The sequence below is a fragment of the Humulus lupulus genome, chromosome 5, assembly GCF_963169125.1.
Source record: "Humulus lupulus chromosome 5, drHumLupu1.1, whole genome shotgun sequence".
Classification (NCBI taxonomy): Eukaryota; Viridiplantae; Streptophyta; class Magnoliopsida; order Rosales; family Cannabaceae; genus Humulus; species Humulus lupulus.
In genome coordinates, this window is record NC_084797.1 from 7,793,893 (window position 1) to 7,816,546 (window position 22,654).

General features: G+C 28.4%; 1 protein-coding gene and 1 long non-coding RNA gene across 2 annotated transcripts; one reads left to right on the forward strand and one right to left on the reverse strand.

Moving 5' to 3' along the window:
- Positions 1 to 1,631: 1,631 nt before the first annotated feature.
- Positions 1,632 to 2,901, reverse strand: LOC133780242 (uncharacterized). Its single transcript, XR_009869181.1, has 3 exons — positions 2,750 to 2,901; positions 2,089 to 2,163; positions 1,632 to 1,668 (listed from the first exon to the last, which is right to left on the reverse strand). It is a non-coding gene; the product is annotated as an uncharacterized LOC133780242 (long non-coding RNA).
- Positions 2,902 to 9,404: 6,503 nt separating this feature from the next.
- On the forward strand, positions 9,405 to 11,081 carry LOC133780243 (uncharacterized). Its single transcript, XM_062220094.1, has 2 exons — positions 9,405 to 9,654; positions 9,871 to 11,081. Exons 1-2 carry the CDS (start codon positions 9,567 to 9,569, stop codon positions 10,659 to 10,661), a joined length of 879 nt encoding a protein of 292 aa, XP_062076078.1. The 5' UTR covers positions 9,405 to 9,566; the 3' UTR covers positions 10,662 to 11,081.
- The last annotated feature ends 11,573 nt before the right edge of the window (positions 11,082 to 22,654 follow it).

Below are 22,654 nucleotides of genomic sequence, written 5' to 3' on the forward strand. Positions count from 1 at the left end.
CAGGACCGTAACACTGTGTACTTTAAATAATGCTTAACTCGCTAAATGAGTCATTAGGTTATAAATGTGCATCTAAGTGTTATTAATAGGCCAGGGTGAAAATTTCGGTCAAAAGGAATGGATATATTTTAATAAAAATGTTGAATTGCACATGGGCGATAAAAGTGTTTTATAAAGTTATTTACAATCCAAAATGGTCATTACTGTATAAAAGTTACAACCCGCCAACCTAAGCGGCAAAAATAGGGTTAAACCCTACTTCCCCTGAGAAACACATTGGTCGTGGTGGTCAAGCAGCTGCATATGTACACATCGCCACCTAAACTCTCCACTCAAGGCTGTGTGTGTTTTTCTTTCCCTTTACCTGCACAACATAGCACTCGTGAACCAAGGCTCAGCAAGAAAACTTATTACTGCATCTATACAGCATAAATAAATGATTATGGGGCTTGCAACCCTAATCAGATGGTGACTGATAATAAGTCTATCTCTGGGGTAGAGAAAAAATAACACTACAACAAAATAGAGGTTTTATGACTTTAATTGGGAGACATTGGAAGTCTACAATGTCTCCCACTTAGTGAGACGTTGTTGCTAGGGTCATTGTAGGTATATATCCCACGTCTCCCATTGGGAGACGTGCCTCACTTCCCACGTCTCCCACTGGGAGAGGTGGAAAGTCAAACGTTGACTTTCCACCTCTCCCATTGGGAGACGTGGGAAGTGACTCACCTCTCCCAATGGGAGACGTGGGAAGTCCCTAGGAGACATCCCACGTCTCCCATTGGGAGAGGTGAGTCATTTCCCACGTCTCCCAATGGGAGAGGTGGAAAGTCAACATTTGACTTTCCACCTCTCCCATTGGGAAACGTGGGAAGTCTCCCACCTCTCCCAATGGGAGACATTGAAAGTCTCCCACATTTAAAAAAAATAAATTAAATAAATTTATAATTAATATTATTTTAATTTGATTTAATAATTAATTAAATTGAAATAATATTAATTTAAATTGAAATTATTTTAATTTAAATTGAAATTATTTTAATCTAAATTGAAATTAATTTAATAATTAATTAAATTGAAATAATATTAATTTAAATTGAAATAAAAAAATATATTTGTTAGATATATACAAGAAATACAATATTTGTTAGAAATATTCAAAATGAACAAATATTGCATTGTGTATGAAGAAAGAGTTAAAAAATTAAAAAAAAACCTATCAACGAGGTCGGTAACTTTGGATTATCGGCAACATATATGTCGCCCATTCTTGTCGCAACTCATCAATTTGTGCCTCTGTATATGATGTGCTTGTTAGCTGCAAGAAATATAAAGTAAAATATATTAATTAATTATTTGATTACATTTATAGTTTCAAAAATAATTTGTAAATTTTAATTAATAATACCGTTCTCAAGTAATGCCTGGGACTTGCATGTTCAATCAAGTAATGCCCGTTCTCAACTAATCGTTTATTATCCTAAATAATATCGGGCAGCATTTCCCCTATAATAGTGATCTAACCATCTGCATGTGAATAACAAAACAAACAATTCAAACAACATACAATAAGTTTCTTCCTTATAGAATGCCTATATAAAATTAATTGTTTATTATCCTAGATAAAATCGGGCAGCATTTCCCCTATAATAGTGACCTAACCATCTACATGTGAATAGCAAAACAAACAATTCAAACAACATACAATAAGTTTCTTCCTTATAGCTCCGCAGCACACAGTCAAATTTCTCAGAACCTACTTCACTAATACACACAAGTTCTCAACCTTCCGTTATCACCGCAGCACACAATTTTAATCTCAGAACCTACTTCACTATGGATGAATATTTAAGATATTCAAACTCTTCTAACATTTGTTTAATAATATTAAAAGTAGAAGTAAGAGAATATATATTTACCTCTTGCAATTAATAATTCAAAAGCTAGCAAAATTACTTCAAGTAGTAATCGAATTCGCTATTAAATTCACAAACCAATATAAATAAATTAATAAATAATAAATAAAATATCACTAAATATATAGCAATATATAACTTATTATTATAATTTTAGAAACTTAATTACCTCAAATGTGTGATTGATAGATATAGAAGTTTTGATGCAAAGTACTCTCTAAAATCTCACCACCAAAATCACAACCTACGAAATTAAATTAATTAATATGTTAAACATTACTAAACAAATATCACTAAATTCCTAATAAGTAATTGATTGGTAAACAAATAAAAAAAAACTCCAATGAGCCACTAATTATAACCTAAACAAAAAATCAATAAAAAATTTCATAACCTAAAATCTCAATAATCAACAAAAACATAAATTTTTGCATATATTTATATTTTTTAAATTATTTAATAAATTTATTTTAACATAATAACTATATATATAACAAAATAGTTAGAATTTAAAAAAAAAAAAGTTTAAATATACATACAAAAATATATCTAACGAAATAAATAATGATAAAAATTAAAAAAAATCATGAACATATATATTATAATGAAATATATACAATGTGATAGGTTAAATTAAAAAAAAACTATGAAATCTTAAATCTATAAAAAAACCTCCATAGAAAAACAAATAAATCTAACAATGTATAGAAAAAAATGCATAAAAATGTAAAATTAACACAAAATCATGTATATTACTCATCCTAATGCTAAACCTATGATTTTTTATCAAAATAATTAACTAAAATTCATAAAAATTAAAAAAAACTAACCTTGAAAACCCTAAAATCGCAACCCCTTTCGTGCTCTCTGTTTGGTGTGCTCTCTCTGTTTGGTGTTATGAGGAAGAAGAAGACCCAAAATTCATTAAATGGCCAGGGGGACATCCAACGTCTCCCACTGGGAGACGTGGGACACGTGGCACGTCTCCCACTGGGAGACATTAGATGTCCCCCTGGCCACTTCTCAACCTATTTCTAACGTCTTCCACCATTTTTAATGTCTTCCAATTGTAGTCATTAATAAAAACTTTCAATGTCTTACACCATTAGACATTTAAAACCCCTGATAAGTTTTAATGTCTTACACCAATGGTGTAAGACATTGTAGGGAGTCATTGTATGTCAAATTTGTTGTAGTGTAAGTCTCCCTAAATAAAAGACTAATAAGTCTCTCCCAAATTCATCTTAATTTTCAACACTCTGATGTGTCAATTCGGCACGTTGGACTAGGTCATCAATCCTATGTGATCACTAATCAAGTGTTGCGTACACAAGGATCTTTGGGCAGCTTCCCCATGGTCTCTATTAATGGATATAAATATTTTCTTCTACTTATTGATCATTTTTCTCGCTTTTCCTCACTGTATCTCTTAGAATCCAAGGATGAATGTGCTAATCTTTTTATTCAGTTTCATACTATGGTTAAAACTCATTTTATTAATGTCTCTATTCAAAAGGTCCAAACTGACCATGGTACAAAATTTCTTCCTCTTCTAAATTTATTTCTCCAACATGGGATTCATCATCAATTTTCCTGTCCATATACAGGACCACAACATGGGTCCAAACTTTGTGTATTCACTTTTTTCTTTCTAATTTGACATTTCTTTAAATAGTCGTTGTTTTGAGTGGTCCTCTTATTAATTAAGTTTATTAATGAAGAAAGAAATAATAATAAAAAAAAAACTACCATGCTTGTTATAGGTTTGTTAATTGAATTTTTTTTATTTTAACGGCTTTTTATTTTTGCCCGTTAATCTTAACAGAATATATTTATATTTAACGCTAGATTGTAAACATGACTTAAACTTAAATAAAATGAATAACTAAACAAGTTAAAATAAGATATTTTTTAGATATTTTAAAATGATAACTATTTAAAAATAATAAAATCATATATTTTATAACTTAAATAAAATTTAATTAAATTTAAACTTAATACTATATTAAACATATAATATATAATCTTTTGTTGCCATTGTCAAATTCAAAAACTGGAAAAAAACATAAACTTAAACAAAAATAAATGAATAAATTAAAATAGGATTTTTTTAAAAATATTTTATAATAATTTAAATCATTAAATCATATTTAATTAAAAATAATAAAGACATTCATATCATTTATTTTCTTATAAATTTGTGTGATAGTTTATCTTTTATCAAGTGATTGAAGCTCTTTTTCTTCATCAAATTCACCAAAGGACATTGTGAGATACATTATAAACAAAAAATAGTTGATGCATATATACAACTGTCTACACTATGATTTTTTTTTTCTTATTTTATTTATATTATTAATTTCTTTTTAAATATTATTTTATTTTATATATATGTCAGATAACCATGTAAATCTAACGTTGTGTTTAGATTTCATATATGTAGAAATTATTAATATAAATATGTATATATACTATATAACTATAATTCATTCAATTATATATATATATATATTTTAAAAACAGTAAACTTGTTTTTATTAAAATTATAGACAATGTTTATAATTTTAAAACTAAACAAACGTGCATTGCACATTGCTTCTACCTAGGATATATATATATATATACTAGATACTAGCAACGTTTATTTATGTAACCCCATAGATAACCCAAGACCGTCACACTGTGTACTTTAAATAATGCTTAACTCGCTAAATGAGTCATTAGGTTATAAATGTGCATCTAGGTATTATTAATAGGCCAGATTGAAAATTTCGGTCTAAAAGAATGGATATATTTTAATTAAAACGTTAAATTTTACATACAATCTTGATACCCCATGTTTACTTTGACTCGGTAAACCTAGCTATACTAATTGATTAGTCACCAATGAATCAATCAACAAGTAGTTTCTACCTATAAAGTCCTCAAATGTTGATGACATGATGAAATGATCAATACATAAATGTCAATTTCCATGTGATTATCAGTTAATGCACTTTCAAAGTTCCCTAAGTACGTAAAGCACGTTTCAACAACTACTTTCAAGACCTCTTACTACTCTAACAACTTATCAGCACTTAATTAAGCTGGGGCCATGTGCATACTTGTGTTATGATGAGTATGTCAAATTAAGTATTATTTTCTTTAAGAAATTAATGTCATCAAGTTGATATTTTCAATCATCTCTTAATTAATTAAGATATGAAAAAATTGTATTATGAAAATTAAGGCCAAAGACCAGGAATTATATATGTGAGGATTGCGACTTCTCTCATGCTTATTTGTTCTAAATTTTCCATTAAAAAAAATGCTCATTTTTAATAGGGAATATAACCATTTGATACTTTATATTTTATCGAAATACAATCTTGATACCCCATGTTTTTAATAATGCTCATATGGTACTCTGTAGTTTGAAATTGTATATAATAGCTACCCTGGACTCAAATGTCAACAATAAAATTTTATCAATGTGACCAAATTATCATCAATAATATGCAATTAGGCAATTAAATATGAATTTGAAACTCATATAATTGAAGACAGCTTTGTTATATTGATAAATTTAAGTCTAGGGTGCCAAATATGTATGATTTCAAATTAAAAGACAGCAAATGTGTATTATTGAAAATATAGGGTACTAAATATATATTTCGATAAAACAAAGGGTAGCAAATGAGTATTTACCAGTTTTAGTATGGAAATATATTGTATTCTTGTATTTTTAATGAAACTTTTTCTATTGTACTTCAATTGGGACTTGTGCAAAATTTTACACTTGTATTTATATACTAGATACAAGCAACGTGCAATATGCACGTTTGCTTAGTTTTATTTATAGAATTTATTAATTATTTTTATTAAATGTATATTAATATCATATAAATTTCAAATAAATATCATATTTTAATTACATAATTTATTTATTTATGTTTAAGTTTATGTTTGTTCTAGTTTTTAAATTTGGGAGTGGCAACAATAGATTATATATTATATGTTTAATGTAATATTAAATATTATACGTGGATTTTAAATTTAAGTTTCTTGCTATTTTTTTTAAAACCAATTTGTTGTTAATTGACAATAGATTATATTATATGTTTAATATGGTATTATTCTAATAAGTAAGTTTAAGTTTATTAGATTTTATTTAATTTATAAAATGTACGATTTTATTTTTTTTTAAATAATTATCATTGTAAAATATTTCAAAAATATCTTATTTTAATTTGTTTAATTATTTATTATTTTTAAATAATTATCACTGTAAAATATCTAAAAAATATTCCATTTTAATTTGTTTAATTATTTATTATTTGTAAATAATTATCATTGTAAAATATCTCAAAAATATCTATTTTAATTTTTTAAATATTTATTTTATTTTATTTAAGTTTAAGTGTTTACAAACTACCGTTAAATATAAGAATATTCTGTTAAATACAAGAATATTTCGTTAAAGTTAAGATTAAAAAAATAAAAAACCGTTAAAATAAAAAAATTTCCGTTATCTACACACTTATCATATAGAAGAGATGGTTTAATTACTAAAATATCATTATGCCTATAATAATAAATCTATAAATGTAATGAGTGGGGTGTTAAGTATGTGTTGCAAAAGAGAACAAAAAAGGAGATTAATTCATGAATAAATACAGCCAACGTATTTGCGGGGCATAAATTTATTTCTTTATTATTTAAGAATATTCTATAATAATATAATTTATTATTTCTTTTATGCTTTATTTTATTATAGTGACATATATGGAGAATTTATTATGAGAGGAAATGTAATGGAAAATTGTTATATTTTATAATAAAATCTTTGAGAGAGAGTCTATTTTATAGTTATATGTCTCTATATGATTTACATAAATTAAATTTCAAAAGCAGCAGCTTAACTCCTATAAATATAATAAATGATTTTTATTTATATATTTATTATGGTCAATCTCAACCCAAATATGTATTTTAAAATAAAAAAAAAAAACAATGCCTGAAATGAATAAATTAATATGTAAAAGAAGAAGAAGAAACAGCCAATTTAAAATTAATTTAGTTATAAATAATCTAGGACACAAAGTCCACCTGACAACTCAAATGGGCCCTATTAATTCTAAAATATTAAAAGCAACATTAACCATATATGTGTGTGTTTCTCTTATCATTGGTAGAAAAGTTATTAAAACCCGCTATTTAATATTTTAATATTTTAAGGTATCTACTACTAAATGAGGTGACACTCTATGTTTGGTTAACAATACCTCATAATACTTATTAAATTGAAATGTGTGAGACTCTATATTAGATTACACCAATATATAAGAATATGACATCTTCTTGTGGTGTTGGGCATCCACATAAACTCTCAACAGAGAGAGAGAGAGAAATGGGAATAATATCAAACAGCATCAAAAGAAGCCAGCTCCGGCCAGGAGAAAAGCAGACACATACTCCCACCACGGTACCAAATCATATTGTGATGTATGTTATGAATACAACAATGTTTCTTCAGTTCAATATATATTATTTTCTTACGATCTGATCATATATATACACCATGCATGAGTGTTACTACGTATACTTATATGCATTATGTATGGAAAATATAATTGTAGGAATTTACATTGGAGAAGACAGAGTAATCCAATTCACAAGAACAAAAGAAAGCAAAATCTCAAAATTCATACTAAGAAAATCCTGTGAAAAGTGTAAGTACAACCCACGTAGGGACAAAGGAGTGGTGAAGACCTGTGTTGACTGCTTTCTAAAGAAACATAGGCTCTTTCGATGTGAATACAATGTCTCCATGATTCAGTGTCTCGTCAAAAAGTCAGGTTCATGCATCACAGATCTTCCAACACTCCTGAGAAGGTGATTCAACTCGCCACCGCAATGTATGATAAAGAAGGAAAAAAGTTTGGAGAATATCACCCTATCGAGAACAACTGTGAGTCCTTTGCTTTCTACTGCACAACAAACTATCGTAAGAGCATTCAAGGAAATGCTTTCAAAGCTCTAGTTGAGACTGTTTATCAAACGGCCACCAGTGGTGAACATGATTCTATTAGAGCCATTACTGAGTCTTTTATAAGAAATTTCTTTACGAATAAAGCCCAAAGAATCAATGATCAAGGGAAGACAGGTGAGACAAGTGAGGAGGAAGATGAAGTGGAAGATGAGGATTGAATGATCGATCTGCACCAACATTGGGCCTTGTCCAAACCCAAAAGAATTAGGATTATTTAAATATATGTATTAAGAATAAATAAGATTTTCTTTTAATCATTCAGGTGTCATTTGAATAATATCTTAAATGTTATCATCTTTTTTAATAAAAATCTATAATCAATGTTTTGTTTAATATTTGTTTAAATATGTTTATGTCATTCTTTTATTTATAATATTGTTTATTATTATTTAAAATTTTCTATAAAAATCATAAAAACTTTATAAAATAAATAATGATTTTTTAAAATTAAACTAAGTAAACATGTATTGTATGTTGCTTGCACCAGTATATGTACATTCCGAGAGATATATAGAAAGGAGGACAACAGCAATAGGTCGAGAATTTGTGAGACAGCAAATTTGCGCCATCAAAAGTACCCATATTGCGCCGGCATAGGTCAAAAACATTTCGTCGAGTCACCTTTCGTCGGCGCAATTTAGCGCTGGCAAAGGTTTCCGGTGACATTTCGTCGGCGATGTATTAACTGCGCCGGCAAAGTATGTTGTACCGGCGGTTTTAAATAACGCCGACAAAAGTCAACGCGCCAGCAAAAGTGCGTCGGATTATGCATTGACGGCTCTTTTTCACCGACGGTTGGACCACTTTCACCGGCAAACAATGTTGCCGATGAAAATTGAATTGGTGGGACTTTTGTCGACGCTCTATAGAGTCCAACTTAATTGGGCGTGACTCTTGTGTTGGGCCAGTATTACTAACAATTTCAATAGTCTACCTTTTTGCAGCACTACTAGAAATATAGACTTTTACTTTAGCTTTTATGCTCAACATACGAAAAAACTAAAGTAAAAGACTTATTAAACTCTTTTACTTTGCTTTTGGATCTAGCGCTAAAAAAATAGATACTAGTTCACTTTCTTAAAAAACGAAGTTAAAATTCAATGAGAAGAGGGCCACATTTGGTTGCACATGCCCACGACTTTATTTTGGAAGTAATAAGGTTGTAGAAAAAAGGTCAATCCAAACACGCCCTGTTGGTAGAAAGTTTAATTTACCGATGACTTTGCTCTGCACTTTCATAATCATTGACTTCTTAAAAAATGTGGACTTGGTACGTACTTTTATTACGTACCAAGAAAATTTATATTACTAATTAATAAGTTTGTTGACACATAAATGACCCTATAATTAATTTTATAGCTACGCAGTTTGGTCAATTTTAAGAGTGGTGTCATGTATGGTATATGGAATGAATCTACAAAGAAATTGAGATAGTGGAATGGGTCAACAAAGAAAGAAAGCACTACTATAGGACGTTTTCTGTCTATATAAGAAGATTTGCAATCGTAAAAGTAGATGATAAAGGTTTATAGTGAATGAGAAAAACAAGAGAAGAGTAACCCATTTTCCATTTATTCTTTTGGGTTTAAGAAATAATAGTCATATGCAAAGTGATCATGGGTTTATTTCCAATCGATAAGAGTTTACTTCGAGCAGGAGATCACGTTTACGGCTACAGAAACACGCACGTCTACACCCACCACGGTTAGTTTTAATTTATATATTCCTATATATAGCAGATGAATAATTTGTTAAATGCATGCTTTTTCCTTCAAAGATCGATACAAAAATAATAATAATAATTTTTGAGTGTTTATATAATGTGTAATAGTCAGAATATAGATTATTTTGTATTGGCCCGATAAAAGGTTTAACATCTATTCATGAGTAAATGATCTATTTATTCTCATCAATAAACAGGAATATATGTTGGAGATGATAGAGTGATTCATTTCACAAGCCCTGACTTCTCCAAATCACCAAACCATGTCACCAGCTGCGGAGACTGCAACTACGCTCCAACGAAGGACCGAGGAGTGGTCAAGTCCTGCCTTGACTGCTTCCTCAACGGCCACAGTCTCTATCTCTTCGACTATGGTGTCTCATCTTCGAGGTTTTTCTTCAATAGATCAGGAACATGCTCCACCGGCTCATGCATCTACTCCCCAGACGACGTCGTCCGACGCGCCGCCGATATCTTAAACACCGACGAGGGTTTCGGTGATTACGACTTTTCTACGAACAATTGTGAGACCTTCGCAGTGTACTGCAAGACTGGCAAACGTGTAAGCTTGCAAATCTTTTCTTGGAAAAATAAAGGAAAGACTGCGTTTGAAGATATGACTCGTCAGCCCCTTTCTGTGAAGAACACGGCTAAAACTGTGTTTAATGTGCTTGTGAAACAGAAGATTGATACGCTTCGATATGATATAAGAATGCATCAACAAGAATCTAATGGTGCAGACGAAGATCAACAAGAAAAAAAGGATGATGATGATGGTGACAAGATTCGAAGCGTACCTTTTCTACCTCTGTTCAACCCGTTACCTTGTCAGATGCCTTACATGCTCCCTCTATTTCTCATAATCTTATTAGTGTTGCCCATTTATGCAAAGATAGTTCTCATATTCTTATTAGTGTTGTCCGTTTATGCAAAGATAATCATGTCAAACATCATCACGATACTCAGAAAGTTCTTCACGGCCACCTAGTTGATGGTCTCTATCGACTGTCTCTCCCCACATCATCAACCCTTCTCTCCGTCACCGTCCAATTCTGTCTCTCCTCGACTCTTTCTCGCAAGACCTCTTTGTTGAAATATTAAACTTGATTTATTATTGTTAGTTTCTAGAATTTGCATGAATTTGGAGTTTCTAGAGTTTCCATGTATTTACTATAGTTTCTAGCTAGTGTCTTTGTGTGTATTTACTAGAAGTTGTTGGGTTTTTAGCATTCTAGAACTCCACTTTCTTAATTAGGATATGAGAATTATCTAGAATATTCTGCTAGCTAATAAATTGGACTTGGTCATTGTTCCTCTGTGATCACTAATCAAGTGTTGTGTACACATGGATCTTTGGGCAGCTTCCCCATGGTCTCTATTAATGGGTATAAATATTTTCTTCTGCTTATTGATGATTTTTCTCGCTATTCCTGGCTGTATCTCTTAAAATCTAAGGATGAATGTACTAATCTTTTTATTCAGTTTCATACTATGGTTATAACTCAATTTATTAATGTCTCTATACAAAAGGTCCAAGTAAACTACAAATTTTTTCAAAGAATTTTTTTTATTTTAACGGTTTTTTTTATTTTTGCCCGTTAATCTTAACGGAATAACCGAATATTTTTATATTTAACGGTAGATTGTAAACATGTCTTAAACTTAAATAAAATGAATAACTGAACAAGTTAAAATAAGATATTTTTTAGATATTTTAAAATGATAACTATTTAAAAATAATAAAATCATATATTTTATAACTTAAATAAAATTTAATTAAACTTAAACTTAATACTATATTAAACATATAATATTTAATCTTTCGTTGTCAATGTCAAATTCAAAAAGCTAGAGAAAACATATACTTAAACAAAAATAAATGAATAAATTAAAATAGGATTTTTTAAAAATATTTTATGATAATTTAAATAATTAAATTGTATTTAATTAAAAATAATAAAGACATACATATTATTTTTTTCTTATAAATTTGTATGATAGTTTATTTTTTATCAAGTGATTGGAGCTCTTTTTCAACATCAAATTCACCAAAGGACATTGTGAGAATCATTAGAAACAAAAAATAGTTGATGCATATATTCCCAAAATTTTATTTTAAATATTATTTTATTCTTATATATATGTCATATAACCATGTAAATATATATCTACGTCAACGTTGTCTTTAGATTTCATATATGTAGAAATTATTGATATAAATATGTAAATATACTATAGAACTATAATTCATTCAATTATATATATATATATTAAAAACAGTAAACCAGTTTTTATTAAAATTATAAACAATTTTACAACTTTAAATCTAAGCAAACGTGCATTGCACGTTGCTTCTACCTAGGATATATATGTGTATATATACTAGATACAAGCAACATTTATATATGTAACGCCCTCGATAACCCAAGACCGTAACACTGTGTACTTTAAATAATGCTTAACTCGCTAAATTAGTCATTAGGTTATAAATGTGCATCTAAGTGTTATTAATAGGCCAGGGTGAAAATTTCGGTCAAAAGGAATGGATATATTTTAATAAAAATGTTGAATTGCACATGGGCGATAAAAGTGTTTTATAAAGTTATTTACAATCCAAAATGGTCATTACTGTATAAAAGTTACAACCCGCCAACCTAAGCGGCAAAAATAGGGTTAAACCCTACTTCCCCTGAGAAACACATTGGTCGTGGTGGTCAAGCAGCTGCATATGTACACATCGCCACCTAAACTCTCCACTCAAGGCTGTGTGTGTTTTTCTTTCCCTTTACCTGCACAACATAGCACTCGTGAACCAAGGCTCAGCAAGAAAACTTATTACTGCATCTATACAGCATAAATAAATGATTATGGGGCTTGCAACCCTAATCAGATGGTGACTGATAATAAGTCTTTTGGGGTAGATGACTAATAAGTCTATCTCTGGGGTAGAGAAAAAATAAGTCTCCCTAAATAAAAGACTAATAAGTCTCTCCCAAATTCATCTTAATTTTCAATACTCTGATGTGTCAATTCGGCACGTTGGACTAGGTCATCAATCCTATGTGATCACTAATCAAGTGTTGCGTACACAAGGATCTTTGGGCAGCTTCCCCATGGTCTCTATTAATGGATATAAATATTTTCTTCTACTTATTGATCATTTTTCTCGCTTTTCTTCACTGTATCTCTTAGAATCCAAGGATGAATGTGCTAATCTTTTTATTCAGTTTCATACTATGGTTAAAACTCATTTTATTAATGTCTCTATTCAAAAGGTCCAAACTGACCATGGTACAAAATTTCTTCCTCTTCTAAATTTATTTCTCCAACATGGGATTCATCATCAATTTTCCTGTCCATATACAGGACCACAACATGGGTCCAAACTTTGTGTATTCACTTTTTTCTTTCTAATTTGACATTTCTTTAAATAGTCGTTGTTTTGAGTGGTCCTCTTATTAATTAAGTTTATTAATGAAGAAAGAAATAATAATAAAAAAAAAAACTACCATGCTTGTTATAGGTTTGTTAATTGAATTTTTTTTATTTTAACGGCTTTTTATTTTTGCCCGTTAATCTTAACAGAATATTTTTATATTTAACGCTAGATTGTAAACATGACTTAAACTTAAATAAAATGAATAACTAAACAAGTTAAAATAAGATATTTTTTAGATATTTTAAAATGATAACTATTTAAAAATAATAAAATCATATATTTTATAACTTAAATAAAATTTAATTAAATTTAAACTTAATACTATATTAAACATATAATGTATAATCTTTTGTTGCCATTGTCAAATTCAAAAACTGGAAAAAAACATAAACTTAAACAAAAATAAATGAATAAATTAAAATAGGATTTTTTTAAAAATATTTTATAATAATTTAAATCATTAAATCATATTTAATTAAAAATAATAAAGACATTCATATCATTTATTTTCTTATAAATTTGTGTGATAGTTTATCTTTTATCAAGTGATTGAAGCTCTTTTTCTTCATCAAATTCACCAAAGGACATTGTGAGATACATTATAAACAAAAAATAGTTGATGCATATATACAACTGTCTACACTATGATTTTTTTTTTCTTATTTTATTTATATTATTAATTTCTTTTTAAATATTATTTTATTTTATATATATGTCAGATAACCATGTAAATCTAACGTTGTGTTTAGATTTCATATATGTAGAAATTATTAATATAAATATGTATATATACTATATAACTATAATTCATTCAATTATATATATATATATATTTTAAAAACAGTAAACTTGTTTTTATTAAAATTATAGACAATGTTTATAATTTTAAAACTAAACAAACGTGCATTGCACATTGCTTCTACCTAGGATATATATATATATATACTAGATACTAGCAACGTTTATTTATGTAACCCCATAGATAACCCAAGACCGTCACACTGTGTACTTTAAATAATGCTTAACTCGCTAAATGAGTCATTAGGTTATAAATGTGCATCTAGGTATTATTAATAGGCCAGATTGAAAATTTCGGTCTAAAAGAATGGATATATTTTAATTAAAACGTTAAATTTTACATACAATCTTGATACCCCATGTTTACTTTGACTCGGTAAACCTAGCTATACTAATTGATTAGTCACCAATGAATCAATCAACAAGTAGTTTCTACCTATAAAGTCCTCAAATGTTGATGACATGATGAAATGATCAATACATAAATGTCAATTTCCATGTGATTATCAGTTAATGCACTTTCAAAGTTCCCTAAGTACGTAAAGCACGTTTCAACAACTACTTTCAAGACCTCTTACTACTCTAACAACTTATCAGCACTTAATTAAGCTGGGGCCATGTGCATACTTGTGTTATGATGAGTATGTCAAATTAAGTATTATTTTCTTTAAGAAATTAATGTCATCAAGTTGATATTTTCAATCATCTCTTAATTAATTAAGATATGAAAAAATTGTATTATGAAAATTAAGGCCAAAGACCAGGAATTATATATGTGAGGATTGCGACTTCTCTCATGCTTATTTGTTCTAAATTTTCCATTAAAAAAAATGCTCATTTTTAATAGGGAATATAACCATTTGATACTTTATATTTTATCGAAATACAATCTTGATACCCCATGTTTTTAATAATGCTCATATGGTACTCTGTAGTTTGAAATTGTATATAATAGCTACCCTGGACTCAAATGTCAACAATAAAATTTTATCAATGTGACCAAATTATCATCAATAATATGCAATTAGGCAATTAAATATGAATTTGAAACTCATATAATTGAAGACAGCTTTGTTATATTGATAAATTTAAGTCTAGGGTGCCAAATATGTATGATTTCAAATTAAAAGACAGCAAATGTGTATTATTGAAAATATAGGGTACTAAATATATATTTCGATAAAACAAAGGGTAGCAAATGAGTATTTACCAGTTTTAGTATGGAAATATATTGTATTCTTGTATTTTTAATGAAACTTTTTCTATTGTACTTCAATTGGGACTTGTGCAAAATTTTACACTTGTATTTATATACTAGATACAAGCAACGTGCAATATGCACGTTTGCTTAGTTTTATTTATAGAATTTATTAATTATTTTTATTAAATGTATATTAATATCATATAAATTTCAAATAAATATCATATTTTAATTACGTAATTTATTTATTTATGTTTAAGTTTATGTTTGTTCTAGTTTTTAAATTTATTAGTGTTGTCCGTTTATGCAAAGATAATCATGCCTTTCGTGTCAAACATCATCACGATACCCAGAAAGTTCTTCTTCACGGCCACCTAGTTGATGGTCTCTATCGAGTGTCTCTCCCCACATCATCAACCCTTCTCTCCGTCACCGTCCAATTCTGTGTCTCCTCAACTCTTTCTCGCAAGACCTTTTTGTTGAAATATTAAACTGGATTTATTATAGAAGTTTCTAGAATTTGCTTGAATTTTGGAGTTTCTAGACTTTTCATGTATTTACTGTAGTTTCTAGTGTGCTCGTGTGTTTACTAGAGTTTAGAACTCTAATTTCTTAATTATTAGTTGAGAATTATCTAGAATTATCTGTTAGCTAATAAATTGGACTTGGTCATTGTTCCTCTGTGATCACTAATCAAATGTTGTGTACACATGGATCTTTGGGCAGCTTCCCCATGGTCTCTATTAATGGGTATAAATATTTTCTTCTCGCTATTCCTGGCTGTATCTCTTAGAATCTAAGAATGAATGTGCTAATCTTTTTATTCAGTTTCATACTATGGTTAAAACTCAATTTATTAATGTCCATTCAAAAGGTCAAAATAAACTACAAAATTTTTCTTCTTCTACAAAATTTATTTCTCCAACATGGTATTCATCATCAATTTTCCTGTCAACATGGGTCCAAACGTTGTGTATTCACTTTTTTCATTCTAATTTGACATTTCTTTAAATAGTCGTTGTTTTAAGTGGTCCTCTTATTAATTAAGTTTATTAATGAAGAAAGAAATAATAATAAAAAAGACTACCAGACTTGTTATATCTCTTCAATATAAAATGTGTGTACATAAAAGATTTTTTTTTTATTTTAACGGTTTTTTATTTTTGCCCATTAATCTTAACGGAATAACCGAATATTTTTATATTTAATGATAGATTGTAAACATGACTTAAACTTAAATAAAATGAATAATTAAACAAGTTAAAATAAGATATTATAAAATAATAACAATTTAAGAATAATAAAATCATATATTTTATAGCTAAAATAAAATTTAATTAAGCTTAAACTTAATACTATATTAAACATATAATATACAATCTTTTGTTGTCATTGTCAAATTCAAAAACTAGAAAAAACATAAACTTAAACAAAAATAAATGAATAAATTAAAATAGGATTTTTTAAAAATATTTTATAATAATTTAAATAATTAAATCATATTTAATTAAAAATCATAATGACATACATATCATTTTTTTTCTTATAAAATTTTATGATAGTTTATTTTTTATCAAGTGATTGGAGCTCTTTTTCTTCATCAAATTCTCCAAAGGATATTGTGAGATACATTAGAAACAAAAAATAGTTGATGCATATATACAACTGTCTACACTATGACTTTTTCTTATTCTTATTTTATTTATATTATTAATTTCTTTTTAAATATTATTTTATTTTATATATATGTCATATAACCATGTAAATATATATCTATGTCAACGTTATTTATAGATTTCATATATGTAGAAATTATTAATATAAATATGTATATATACTATAGAACTATAATTCATTAATTTATATATATATTTTTTAAAACAGTAAACCAATTTTTATTAAAATTATAGACAATGTTTACAAATTTAAAACTAAGCAAACGTACATTGCACGTTGCTTCTACCTAGGATACACTACAAGAAAAAATGCTTTTAATAACACCGAAAATGTGTTATCAACACATACGATAACACTTTCTGATGTGTTAAGACCGACTATGTTATCGTAGGTCAAGGTACTTTACATAACACTTTATCAGTGTTATATAGGTGTGTTATTGTACTGTCAACGATAACACAATTTCTGTGTTATTTTAATATATAGATAAGTGTTGAATTATGTTATTTATAGTCGATTATATAGCAATTTTTTTGTGTTATACTACACTTTATTATAATACTTTTTTTGTGTTATACTACACTTTAGTATAACACTTTTTTTATGTTATATTACACTTTAGTATAACACATTATTTGTGTTATATAATGAAGTTTGCATAACACAATTCTTTGCATAAAAAGTGTTATTGTAATAGATATTATAACACAATTTTCGTATTATTGTTATATTTAGATATGTTTAAATTCTCATTATATATTTTATTTATATAACACTAATTTATTCTATTATCTTTTAATTTTTTTTATATAATTAAAATTAGCTTTCTAATATATACTAGCATCATCAAATGAACTTGATTTTCAAATAACAAAAAGTAAGAACATTCAACATTGTATTAACAATCCACAAATTAGTTTAAAACATTCAACACTGTCATCAACAACAAAATGTTCTTTAAGTATTCAAGGAGTCTTAAATATTCAACATAGTTAAAAGTTACTACTTTCAACACAAATAAATAAACAAAGTTACTACTTTCAAGGAGTCTTAAGTATCATTTTCTACTTCGCTTGTCACATCTGCAAAATAAACAAAGAAATATTTTATTGTTATTATCTAGCATCACAAATTACTTCAAGAAAAATGCTATGGAAATTATATCCAAGAAAGGACACCACATACAAAATAATGAATTCACAACTACACCAAAGCAAACAAAGAAACTAAACTCTAAATTATAAGACATTGGTTATTTTTTTAGTATGAAAATGTACTTCTTGGAGTAACTTTTTTAAAAGGCCATGCAACTGTGGAACCAACTACTTCTTGTATTGTAAGCATCGCATTATTAGGACGAAATAAGTAAGATTCTGGTACAAACTCCCTAGCCTTTTGCTCATATTCCACCGTTGCTCTACAATTTTAGAGCATACGTCAATAATCAAGCACTGACACTTAAACTTATACCCAAAATAAACTATATGATTTTGGTTACTAACCTGTAAAGATGGATCCAACTTTTATCCATCTCCAATGAATTTGAATTTGATGTTGTTCTCTTAATAAAATCTTGTTTTTTGTCTGGGTTTAACAACTGTTAGACAAGACAATCACATTATTTGCGGTTGTAATTTCAGGGTCATGACAAGGTCATTAACACACATGCTTTTAAAAGAAAACATGCCTTGGTTGAATTTCAGGTCATCTTAAAAGAGAATTTCAGGTCATACCAGTTAAAAAGATCATTTTCTTCAGTTAAATATCCTATATTTGCTATTTATTCTATGAATGATTAAAAATGGAAAAATCCCTTTATTGTTTTGGGGTTAGTTGCAGAAGAAGAAGAAGAAAAGAAAAGCCATTAAGTCAATGTTGTTTAATTGAGAAGTTGACCATATTGTTATTTTCTACCTCAATTGTTTTGTGGGTTGTAAATATATCAATGAAAAGGCCTAGTGGGCACTGGCCCTTTTAATTTGATTAAGAAAAAAAGGGATATTATGTCTAGTGGGCAGCAGACTCTACATCATGTGCTCTTAAGAACTTGTTCCTCTTGAGAGTATAATATGATTAATTCAATCTTTTAAATCTGTAAAAACAATTGGTTATATGATCCAAATGGTGGTAACCAACCAAAAGGAAAGAAGAGGAAAAGACATAGATCTCTTTTGTTTTTTTTTGTTATTATATTTTTGCTCAAGATTATTATTTTTATTATTATATTTCATTTCTTGGTTTTCTTTTAAATCATGGCTTTCTATTTTCTGTTATACTAATCATATCAGCCCTGTTTCTTATGGAATGAGCATGCATTTAAACATCATTTTTAACAAAACAAGTTTCATATATCTCACAATTCAGGGCCAATTTAAGAAGCGTACATTGCCATCTATTTGTTAGTGTGACCATTTTCTATTAGTATACATTATAAATTCAATCTATTGTACTCACTTTGTTTGGCAATCTATTGCGAAACTTCCTCAAAGTTCTTACTTAAGGAACTTCAGACTTTTTGACTGATTTTAATTTGTAGGAAGTGCTTGTGTGTTTGATTTTGCAGTAAAAGGAAGTTTTAACAACGAACAAGGGTAAGATTTTCAAGCTAGCAAAGGGGTTCCGTGGGGTACACTATCTAATATTTGTTTCATAGATTTGTAATTTTGATTCAGATTTTATATTATATTCTCTGTCTATACACGATAGTAATAAGGGATTGCTGATGATTTTGGTCTTCTTATTATGTAAGTTTTGTAGTATTGATCTCAGAATGAATCCTGCTCTAAGTCTTAGTTTTGTATTCAGTTTCTTTTAACTAAAAACTATACAAATAGTTTAGTTAATGCTCTCCTTCAGCTGCACTAAAGAGTTAGAGAAGGATTCATTTTGAAATCAATATTAAAGATAATAAATAGTAAAATATTGTGTACAATTTCTGAATGTGTAAATTACTTTTGTTTTTGTGGCTTGAAAATCTTGTTTGCATTTTATTATGGAGATTTCTGTTGAAATCAGTAAGGCAGAGTGAGTTTCACTTATTTTAGATAGATTTTCCTTTGATTAAAAACCTTATAGTAATTTTTGAGGAACCAAAAACTAGAGAGAACTACTGAAATTCCTCATTATTAATTAATAGACTGTGCTGGTATAGACCAAAACCCTAAACATTACAAGGTTGAGTTAGATTGAGAGGCTCCCCTTTCCCAAAGATTGCCAAATTCTTCTCTAAGTAAATCTCACTCTCTATCTACAATATCTTCCCAACCTAACAGCCCAGACAACTTCTAACACAAGTCTTTCTTATTGGAGGCTTATCTAATTGATTATCTAGTTATCTTATTGGAGGCTTATCTAAACACAAGTCTTGACCACCATTTTTTGTTAATTCTGCTGATTTATTTTCTATCCATTTAATAGTCTCTAGTTCAAGAGATTCTAGTGTTGTGTTTAATTTAAAAATAATATTCTAAAATAGTAGCCACTGACTAATTGTGTTTGGATCAAAGACAAGATTTTAGCTTGGGTTATGGCAATTAAATCTAATCTATACATATGGAAATAATGAAAACAATATGACTAAATGAAAAATCTAATCTATACATATAATGAAAAATCTAATCTATACATATAAAAGCTTACCTAACCATATATCAATACCAAGTCAAAAAATTCAAACAACACACAATAAGTTTATTTCCTTATATCACCGCAGCACACAAACAAATTTTCCAAAACCTACTTCTCTAATACACACAAGTTTTCAACCTTCCGTTATTACCGCAGCACACAATTTTAATCTCAGAACCTACTTCTCTATGGATGAATATTTAAGATATTCAAACTCCTCTAACATTTTTAAGATATTAATAATAAGAGTTAAAAGAACAAATTTCGTACCTCTTGCAAATTAACTTTGCAATGCTCCTTGCCAATTCGATCCCCAACCTAAAGAATATAATCAATACCTAAAATATTAATACAAAATTAAAATTTGTCAATAGATATTAAAACAGACTTTGAAATCCAAAATTTATGTAATTCAATCTTAAAATTTGGGGATAAAATATATACACACATTTATTTTACAGGCATTTTAAGTATGACTTAGTAAATTTTGACAAAATGGATAGGAGAGTTTAACTATTTCACACAATACAACAGTAAGTTTTCATCGTTTTCTAAATATATGGGATTAAATGGTAATTTTTCCATAATTGAATTGTTTCTTTCCGGGGATGATTGAGATGCTATTATCCAATAATTTTTTTTCTAGGGGACATTTCTACTCTAATAGAAATTATAGATTATATACTGAATATACTCTGGTTGAAATTACAGAGAGAAATTGAAAGGGTAAAGGCTGAACTGAAATTTAGAAGTGATAACCAAAATCTAGGCAAAGTAAATGAGAAATGACCAGCAGGAAAAATGAGTTCATCAAGCGTAGCTAATAAGTGAAAATGAGAAATAACCAACAGAATATAAGCAGTAAAAAAAAGAACTTAGAACTGATATTCTTTCAAGGCAAAGTAAATGAGACATAAATTCATCAAGCGTAGCTAAAAATGAGAAATAACCAGCAGAATATAAGCAGTAAAAAAAGAGGTTAGAAGTGATATTCTTTCTAGGCAAAGTACAGATATAAAGATTGTAAGAACCCAAACTATAAAAATTGGGAGCTGATATTCTTTCTAAACATCAATTAGGATCAAAATTTTATATGCATTGTTAACGTTAATTAATATGGATTCATATTTCCAATCAAACTTGTATGTTTCAATCTAATCCATGCAACTTTCAAAAAAATAATTCCCTACAACTGTCATCGCCACTCACTAACCAAGTATATTGACTTTGATGAAATATTTATTTGTAAACTAACTTTCAAGAAAAATGTTTACAAAATCACATACAGGTTATACCACATTCTTTTCTCTTTTTCTTTTTCAAAATTTAAAATCATAAATTAACCAATATGGAGTGTTGCTGTACTATTATATTAAAATTTAGTTCCTACCTTGCAAGTTGATAATGAATCATGTGATCAAAGTTTAATTACCAAATAATAGTGTTAAAGTGTATATATGTACCACTAGAGAGAGAGAGATTCAAGTTAATTATATAGTGAATTGTATGCATCATGCTGGAAAATCTGGGTTCAGGGTTCAGCTTTACACAATTCCCACCACCAATTGATATATAAATTAAATAAATAGTAGAGCATTAATTAGTGCGATTCAACTTTACACAATTCCCACCACCAACTGTATGCATCATGTTTGGCTACTCTAACAGATGAAAAATAAGCACTTCTAGTTCTTCTATTAGTGGGATTCAGCACATATTTTATAAATTAAAAAAATCAGCAAATAGCATTTAGATAAGACAAGACATGACTGTGTCAGCTTGACATAAAGCTCCTCCAACCCCAATCAAGTAAAAAAAGTATTCAAAATAAAATGCCAGAAAGTGTTTGTAATTTTTGCAAAACTATTTAAGGTTCAATGATATATTTAAAGCTCTCATCACAATCGTTATGACAGCTCATAAGATGTCAATATTAGAGAGCTAATATGTATAAGAAGAAAATAATTTCATATACAACACATAAGCTCACAAATAATAGCGTGTAATGTTCCTCCTAAACTCTAAAATAGAAAATCCAAACCTGCACAGGAGGGAATTCAGACGAACTAGACTCAGGCCTGCAAGACGAAGCTTATGGCAGTGGACCTGGAGGTGGAGGTGGAGGTGGCATCTGTTGGCTGTTCAAAGTTGGATAGCTAGAGGTGACACTAGAAATTGGACCTCCAAATAATTAGATGGTTGTGATTAGGCTTACTTACAAAGAAGTAATAAAGAGTAT